General features: G+C 45.3%; 1 protein-coding gene across 1 annotated transcript; it reads left to right on the top strand.

Moving 5' to 3' along the window:
* Positions 1 to 1,424: 1,424 nt before the first annotated feature.
* Positions 1,425 to 5,203, top strand: LOC104503049 (lysozyme g-like; the record flags this gene model as incomplete). The annotated part of the gene is made up of 4 exons (XM_010157570.1): positions 1,425 to 1,505; positions 2,119 to 2,315; positions 4,146 to 4,284; positions 5,070 to 5,203. Coding segments are annotated over 4 exons (551 nt in total), but the record flags the coding sequence as incomplete, so codon positions are not given.
* Positions 5,204 to 9,634: the final 4,431 nt, after the last annotated feature.

Raw genomic sequence — 9,634 nt, 5'->3', positions numbered from 1 at the left:
ACAGGAAAAACTTATGGAATTAAATCTTCCAACAAAATGACATCAGATGAATTCTCTGGTTTAAAATGTGTAAGAGCTGATGAAATCATGAAGCATTTCACCCTCACAAAATTTACCGTGGGGGAGACACATGCCAGGATGGATTAGCAGTGACGGGAAGGTCTGCCATCCAGTGGCTTTTTTCCTTACTGCAGAACAGTGGCTTTGATCCACGTCACCTGCTAATTTGGATTTGTGTGTTCACCTTTGTTACCACTGTACGCAGTGGGATAACGACAGGGAGCTGGCATAGAGCCTGCATACTGAGATTCTCAGTTGTTGCAGCTCTGGGTCATGCTATTGTTGCCGTGTGTTTGCCTGCAAAAGCTTTACTACATCCAAAAGCACAGGTTCTTGTTTTCCCATTGTCAGCACATTACTGCTCCCAACAACTGCAGGGGGGCAGCTGTTTTCAGATGAGGCTCCTCCTAGTTCCAAACTGTTAGCGGGTGTGTGTGTGCATGTGTGTGTGTGTGTGTTAAATTAAATTAAAAGGTATTTAATCTGTAAAATTGTACTTGTGCTCGTGATGTAAAGCAGAAACCCCGCTGTGTTTGGGTGCACGCACAACACGTGGGTAGTCATTCCCATTTCCCGTAATACCAGCAGCGTATGGGAAGTGCTCTGAGTCAGCTGCTCCAAAGTGCTGCCAGCAGATAAAAAGCCCATTCGTCTCTAGGAAGTGCAGTGAGAACGTTGGGGAAACATCCTGCTGCAAACATGTCAGGTCTGTGATGTTTTTCTAATATTCTTGTAAATAATTTGCTGTACCAAAGTCTGTTTTCCATTAGCTGCTGGGCTCGGGTTGGCACTGTTCCTCTCAGTCACCATTCCTGTGTTTTCACGTCCGCAACAGCGTGTTTAGGCAACAGACAAAGGCAGATAAATTGCGAGTCAAAGGAACCATAAGTCAGATAAATTGTCATGGAGGTAGTTGAAGGATGTTTCTCTTTGATTTTTTCTGTTGACAGTAGCTATGGAAAAGCAAGCTGGAGGTGGTAAGTAGTGTAGGATTTCTTTTGACTCTCCCAGATTTGTTTTATATTGGAATAGAAAACTCGGCTTTTGGAGGTGCCTTTCTCAATGAGCTGTGCAGGCAGCACAAGTCACAAGCTTAGACAGCTAAGTTTTAGAGAAGCCAAAACTTGTGGAGATGAACTGTGCATGAGCTAGTTCATCTCACAAGCCACACTGTGGCTTTATGCCAGCATGACCGAGAAGTAATCCTTTCCAGAGCATACGATACCACGACCGCATCTGCTAGCATAAATGCCTGTATTAGTATCAAAATGCTGCCATGGGTTTCAGCCATGGATCCAAAACCATTTAACGGATGCGTCACACACTGCACTGGCCTGATGTTTGGTTGTAAATACTGCTCTTAGGTTGTTATGGGAATATACTGAACGTTGACACAACTGGAGCTTCGGAGGCGACCGCGAAACCAGAAGGTCTGAGCTATGCAGGTAGGCACGAATTCGGTTGTTCGTCTCCCTTACGCACAAGCTCACGCTGATCACAGATCCCAGTCTTTGGCTGCTGGTCATTGCCATGCAAGCGGATTTCTCCGCAACCAACCAAGATCCTACGTGGGCACGTAAGTTTATGTTGGGAACAGAGTTGCCTTTCAGATGTTCTAAGGAATATTCAAGAACATGACAGAGGAAATCCAAGGTCTGCTGGCTGCATCCAACCCCTGCCACTGAGCCTGCTTTTCTCTCTCTCTTAAGAGGGTTTTTCCTCGTGACCTAGGTTTCTGAACATTTCCTCATTATGGTCCTAAATTAAAAGGAACGGAATCTGGGACTAATCTACCCAAAGGCTTAGATTTAAGACAAGAAGACCCATCTTTTAGTCTGCACACTAGAGAACTGACCTCTGTATTTGAAAAAAAAAAAAAATCTTTTATATCATCTGTGTATTGATTTCTAGGGCACTTACCCTTCAGCAAAATTGGTCAATTCTATCATCACTTCTTTCTAAATAGATTCAGAATGTCAGCTCAGCCATAATGACTGTTAGAACAACTGGTTTCTGACTTCAAAAACGAAAGCAAAAGTCACGCACCTTGTGTTGTAGGAGTTCGCGCCTCAGAGAAGATTGCAGAAAGAGATTTGAAGAACATGGAGAAATACCAAGCCATGATTACAAAAGTTGGCAACAGCAAGCGTGTTGATCCAGCTGTGATTGCTGGTATTATCTCTCGAGAGTCGCACGCTGGGACCGTGCTGGAGAATGGCTGGGGAGACTACGGAAATGCGTTTGGTTTAATGCAGGTAAGGTCACAGCCTTCTTAAAAGCACACACCTCATCCTTCTTTTGAAGCAGAAAGTCAGAAGAGCAGCAGGGACTCTTGAAACGCAAGCCCCTAGACCTTCTCAGCCAATTTTTGGCCAAAATAAAGCCACTGCTGACCCAGCTGTCAGCTCGCAGTACCGGGAAGGTCCCTGGTGAGTGAGCACTCCGGGCCATGAGCCGAATGCCCTTGCACCGCGAAACTGCTGCCTGCTTCCCAGCACTCTCTTGGGAAGGAAGAGATTAATTGTTCCTATTTCATACTTTAGGGAATAAATCTTACTTCAAAAAGCTTTTTTTTTTTTTTTTTAAACTAAGCACGTAGGCCTGTGGGCTGCAGCTACATACAGTCAGGTTAATTACCCTTTATGCACCACAGGAGCCTGGCTAGTGGGGGATATGGCTTCATTATTCATGCCTACATTCACGCCTTACTTGTTTGCCAAGTTGTACAATTATCCGTACAGTCCCTAAACATTTGCTGCATGCACTGGGATTCACTTTTGTTACAGCTCCAGCCCCCTCAGACTTGTGCTTTACTACCCCATGGATAAGAGGTGGAGAAGAAGAGGAGAGGGAGAAAGGAGAAGGAGGAAGGAGAAGAGCAAAACTGAGGCAGAGATTAAGGGGAGATCCATAGAGGAAGCAGGGGTTTTCCCACCCTGGATAGAGCTGGGGAAGAGAGGAGCAGTCATCTTGCAGCTGCTAAAGCTTAAGCAGCACTAAGCCCACATTCTGCACCCAGACACCTTTACAGCAGCATCTGTGCTGGTTGTTAAGGCTCTGACAGACAAGGAGGTGGGGCAGGCATTACTCTTCAGTGCCCGAGTAGTCTGCTATTCCCACATCTGCTGGCATCACTTTGAGCTGAGCTTGCTTCAGAGAATCACAGACTGGTTTGGGTTGGGAGGGACCTTAAAGACCATCCAGTTCCAACCCCCCTGCCATGGGCAGGGACACCTTCCACTAGACCAGGTTGCTCAAAGCCTCGTCCAGCCTGGCCTTGAACACTTCCAGGGATGGGGCATCCACAGCTTCTCTGGGCAGCCTGTGCCAGGCACTCACCACCTCTGCGAAGAATTTCTTCCTGATATCCAATCTAAACCTCCCCACTTTCAATTTAAATCCATTACCCCTTGTCCTGTCACTACAGGCCCTTCTAAAAAGTCCCCCCCAGCTTCCTTGTAGGCCCCTTCAGGTACTGGAAGGTGCCGTAAGGTCTCCCCGGAGCCTTCTCTTCTCCAGGCTGAACAAGCCCAACTCTCTCAGCCTGTCCCCATAGCAGAGGTGCTCCAGCCCTCTGAGCATCTTCGTGGCCTCCTCTGGACTCGCTCCAACCAGTCTATATGCTTCTGATGTTGAGGGCTCCACAGCTGGATGCAGCACTCCCGGTGGGGTCTCACAGGAGCAGAGCAGCGGCGGGCAGAATCCCCTCCCTCGACCTGCTGGCCACACTTCTCCGGATACAGCCCCGGATACCGTTGGCTTTCTGGGCTGCCAGCGCACACTGCTGGCTCATGTCCAGCTTTTCCTCCACCAGTACCCCCAAGTCCTTCTCCTCAGGGCTGCTCTCTATCCACTCTCCACCCAGCCTGTCCTTGTGCTTGGGATTGCCCCAACCCAGGTGCAGGACTTGCACTTGGCCTTAGCTTGGCCTTGGCCTCAGCTTGGCCTTGGCCTCTTCTCTATACAATCACAGAAGAGGTAAACCATGAGATTAAAGATCAAAATGAATACAAGCAGCCTGTAAGCAACAAAGAGCTCTAAATAGCGGTGTTTCTCACGTGCTGATATTGCTCTCTCCATTCCAGGTTGACATACGCTACCATAACGTTGTCGGGTCATGGGACAGTGAATTGCACTTAATGCAAGGCACAGAGATTTTATGTGGGATGATAAATGAAATCCAGAAGAAATTCCCAACGTGGACAAAGGAACAGCAGCTCAAAGGTAGAATTTTGTCAGCTTTAAAACGTTTCACACGTAGAAGCCAATCACAGTAATGCTATAAAACTGAACACTTCGTAAAACTGAGCACTTTATAAAACTAAACACATCCCAGTCCCCCTGTTCGTTTTACTGAGCTGTGGAACGATACTCCTTGACACTCACTAGAAGGAACAGCGGAGTAAGATGCAGTTAGCTCTCCAGCCGGCTTTTGGAAGTCGTAGCAGATTTTATGACATTTTTCAGTTGCAAGGAGTAAGGGTGGGTTCATCTCCACCTCTCTTAATTTCGTTTGTTCTGTGTTTCTACACTCACCTACAAAAAGCTACTACCCTGGCAATTGAAACGAAGGAACACAATGATTTTGAAGATGTATGGTCCTCTCTGAAGTAAAAATAGTTATATTCTTGAGTTATATTCAAAGGCATCGTGGCCGGATCCCCTTGATCCAACAACACAAATACATCTGAGGTTATTAACACAGGTGGACATGATGGAATATGCACAAAAGGAAGTAGTCGTGCAACTGAAGATGTTACCGTAGTAAAACACAGCGAGGGGGGACAATGAACCCCAAGTCTGGACATAAAGGAGGAAATAACGATTTCTTCACAAAGTAAAAACACAAAAGGAACAATTCGGTGACAGAAATGGCTGGAAACAGTAATACAGTACTGTTGAAAAGAGAGTTGCAAACTAAAGCACCACATTTAAATGGTGGGTTTTGTTTGTTTGCTTACTTACTGACACAGTATCACCTCTGTTTATGTGTTTCACACTCACTTCAGGTGGGATCGCAGCCTATAACACGGGACCTAACAATGTCCGGAGCTACGACAGGATAGACGCTGGCACAACACACAATGACTACGCCAACGATGTGGTTGCAAGAGCCAAGTTTTATAAGAGAAATGGATACTGAGATATTTGAGTGATTATTAGATTTGAGTCACTGATTGCATATTTTTCTGCTAACTTAAAAAAAAAAAAATCCTTCATTTCTCCCACAGAAACAGTAAGAATGGAGGAGAGCAAGGAAGCCAGAAACAAGTGCAAGCTTTCAATAGTTTTTTTTTAGCTAAGGCTACAAAAATCACTTTAAAAATCACTTTAAAAGTCACTGCTAATAATCCAAACTGCAAACCATCTTTTGCCACTTATTTTATCTCACTTAGCGAGAATAATCAGGCAGAATTTTCACCTGCGCTTGCAGTTTCTCAAGAAGCACATTAATGCTGCAAAAAAGTCGTAATACCACTTTACAAGATTTCACCTTCCTTAGATTCCACCTGTCAATACATGTGTTTAACAGCAGTACAAAATTGGTTGTTAATAATTTGCCATTTTGGAACTGAATATTTGCAATAAATATTGCATATGTTTAACCTACCAGAAGAGTTTATCACAGTATATCATAGACTTTCAGAATAATTCCTATGAACTTTGGTGGTGTGACCCCAAAGGGGCTGTGTCTTGTGACATGAGGGAAAATCCCAAGCTATCCTTAACTCTTTTTGCCCTTGATATTACTTGATTTTAGCCTTTACAGTTGCAAACAAGGGCCTGTAGTGACAGGACAAGGGGTTTAAATTAGAAGTGGGGAGGTTTAGATTGGATATCAGGAAGAAATTCTTCACGCAGAGGCTGGTGAGTGCCTGGAACAGGTTGCCCAGAGAAGCTGTGGATGCCCCATGCCTGGAAGTGTTCAAGGCCAGGCTGGATGAGGCTTTGAGCAACCTCGTCTGGTGGAAGGTGTCCCTGCCCTTGGCAGGGGGGTTGGAACTGGATGGTCTTTAAGGTCCCTTCCAACCCAAATCAGTCTGTGGTTCTATGAAACAACCCGTAAAACTCAAGCTGCTGTAATGAATCCTTCTATCGAAGCTATATATGAGCTTCAGTGCCGAGTCTGGAATAAGAATATGCACATTCCATCATGCTTTTACAATAGCATGTAGTTTCTAACATCTGATGCAAGTTCATGCACAATAAACAGATCCTTTTAATCGATCTTATAGTAAAGCTTTTGGGGAGCCTTAGCATCAGAGTTGTTTGGTTCGATTTAGCCATTTCAAGACACAAGGGAGAAAAGTGTTAAAAAAGAATCTACAAGCGTATTGCTAAGGGCTAAAGAGAAATAACCAAGGGGGAAGGGGGGGTTTGTTTGTTTGTAATATGGTGCATTTTTTGTAGCTAGTATTTTGCACCTGTGATCAAAAATATCCTGATACTATTACTAGAATTGTATTATCTACCACACTACAGTATTAATTACCAAATCTGAAACAGTGTGAACCTGCAATAGCACAGAAACACAAATTTATTCTTAAAACAGTACATTTCTACATTGTTACCACGCATTGCACCACAGATTTGTTCAAACCTACTTTAAATGCCACAGCAGGTAGACACGGCAAATGGTTCCTGCCCAAGAAGCAAGTTCAGCGTGAGCCACCTGCGTGCCCAAGCAGCAAAGGCAGCAAAGGGCACCCTGGGCTGGATGAGCAGAAGCACAGCGTGACCGAGGGAAGGGATAACACACCTCTACTAAGCACTTGTTAGCCCACATCGAGAGTAGTGTCCAGTTTTGGGCCCCTCCAACACAAGAAAGAACAATTAAATATAATGAGGTCAGCACAGAGCCACCAAGGCGTCTGGGACCAAGGCTATTGCTCCCAAGAAGGGACAGCTTTGGGTGTCCCTAACAGCAGCCTCACAGCACCTGCCTGGGAGGGATCAGAGATGGAGCCAGGCTGGCTCCTCACAGTAGCGCAAGGTGGGAAGAGAAGTGACAACAGGCATGAGCTGAAAGAAGAGAGGTTCAGGCTGGATACAAGACTGTGTTCTGCATATAACCTTTTCCCCATGAGGGCAGGCAGGCAGCAGAGCAGGCTGCCCAGGAAGGCTGAACTGTCCCTGTCCTCAGAGGTTTTCAAGACCCAGCTGGACCAAGTCCTGAGAAACATGGTCTGAGCTCAGTGCTGGCCCTGTGTTGAGCTGGTTGGACTCGAGACGTAGGAAGTACCTTCCAGCCTGCCTTTTGCTACCACCTTAAGTCAGCCTGTTTGTTCCCTGCGCAAAAGGGCAGCACCTCTTACCTGTGCTTCATGAAGATTTACTCGAAGCACTTACAGTGCTCCATAATGAAAGGATGTGGACATACACCGTGTTTGTGCACCCAGCTGGTTCAGATTTAAAGCCGAGAGCAAATCTTTAGAGAACATATGCTAATGCAGAGAAGGTTTGGGATAGCAGATTGACTGTATGACATTTGTGACCTTGAAGGAAGCACCATTTCAGAAACACCCGAACCTACACATATATTAAAAATGTTAAGAAAATACAATTTCCTTTTTCATGAAAGCTGCCAGCTTGTCAATGAAAGACAGCTCTAAACACCTCTTGTAGCTAAATCTTACCCAGAAATAACAGGTACTATCTAAAGCTTTTCCTCTTGTGTGTTTGGGAAGCAGTTATTAACTCCGCTCTAACTCAGCAGTTCATCACACGCTTTTAAAGCTGTGCACAGTACCAAGCAAGCTTGTTCATTAACACACTCTGTGGTTTGCATTGCAGTACTTTTGAGGTTGTAGAAACTGTATAGCATAATGGAGACCCATATTCATACGCACGCTGTGCATGAGGGAACTGGCAGCGCTCCCTCTGTTGGAGCTTCACCAGGTTGCAGTGCCGTGGACACAAACCCCAGACGTGCTTGGTAAGGCTGAGCCATCCTGGTTTTGGTGCTCTGGGCCACCAAGCCTGGTACAAGACTTACATTTGCTATCCTCCAGCTACGTGACCCGCTTGCCTAATTTTCCCAGCCCTAGTACTTGTGCTATCTCTTTTAAATATGCCCTGTACCTTGGATGCACTACACGTCCTTCAAAAGGGCTGAAACTCCAGTTTCACTATGCACCTCCCCGTGGGAGCATGGTCACCACCACGCAGGCTGGAGTTACAACACACTGTAGTGCAAGGCGCTATGCAGATACTGGAGGAAAGGAGGGAGGGAGGGAAGGAAGAAAAGCAACTTTCATTTATCTGTTTTACTTTTTCCTTGCTATTTGATATACCTCAGACAGAAAAGACTGGTGTCAGTGTTCTTCCCACTAAAGCCTGTGCCTTGTTTACAAATTGTGGTTTTTCAGCTCAATTTTTTATTTCTGCCTTTAGCCTGTTAATAGGAGCCATTAGCCTTCAATGCCACCCCGACAAGCCTCTCCTTTTTCTTTCTCCTGCACACAGTGCCTCCAGCTTTTATGTCCTTCTGCTGATGTGCCTACTCCTTTGAACTCCTACTGGTGTTTACTCGTCCCTGCAAGCATGCGGAAAGCATAAACATTCATTTCCAGCGACTGCATCCCTCTGATCTTCTGACAACATACAGTCATTAAGATTAACTCCTGTACAATGTGTCTAGCATGGGAGAGGCTCTCAGTGTTAAACTATGGAAATTATGCTCCCTGGAATGAAAACGACTTTATCATTTGATACAGCAGCAGCTTCCTAACTCTAGCCACAATTCTTAAAACTGTAAATAAAAATATGCACACAGTACTATTCAAGATCCTTCAGTAAAAGGTGTCATTTTATAAGCCTGCAGCCCATAATTACTAATTTGCAGCAAAGAGGTATGCTTCAGGGTTTCCAGATTTCTAAAGCCTGCAATTTTGGAAGAGGAAAAGCATCAACTTTCACACAGACTGCAGCTCTTTAACTGTTATCATTAAACATTTAGGACCAAGAAATGCGTATGAAGCGGGACACCATGTTTCCAGAAAGACCAATCGGACCACTTACCAAGATATGAATCACCCCTTTTGTCTCTCCTAAAGGGGGAGTTCAGGTACTTTTTAAGCTACGGAAGAGGCCACGTGATGGCCTGTTTGCTAAGCAACAGGCACGAAAGCTGGGTGACCAAGGCAAGTCACCCAAACACCTGCCTCAATCAAATGACACTCATGGCGGACGGCCAGTCGATTCTCACGTAACTGGTAAACAAAGGGCTTTTCAATCCCAGTTCCTTCCTTCGCGCAGTGAAGGTGAAGTCCTACAACCTCACTGTAAGCCTCTGCTGTTAGCCGGGAAGTGTCCTCACCACCATTAGTCACATCTACTCACTTCTCTGCTTGGCTGACTTTGTAAATACAGTTCCCTAACAGCTAGTCCTAAACTGCAGTAATCTACTCACAAAGTTAAAAACACAAGGAAAGCAGCCTGTCACCCATTTAGCATTTCAGGCAAACATTACCAATACTGAATTACATTTGCACACATGTAATCCTTCTTTAAGCGTCAGTGTCACTCATCCCAGAGAGGGTAAGAATTAAGCTTACATTAAATACACAAACTC

This window comes from Eurypyga helias, unplaced genomic scaffold (genome assembly GCF_000690775.1).
Source record: "Eurypyga helias isolate BGI_N326 unplaced genomic scaffold, ASM69077v1 scaffold16940, whole genome shotgun sequence".
Classification (NCBI taxonomy): domain Eukaryota; kingdom Metazoa; phylum Chordata; class Aves; order Eurypygiformes; family Eurypygidae; genus Eurypyga; species Eurypyga helias.
This window is presented reverse-complemented; position numbering and strand designations above follow the sequence as displayed.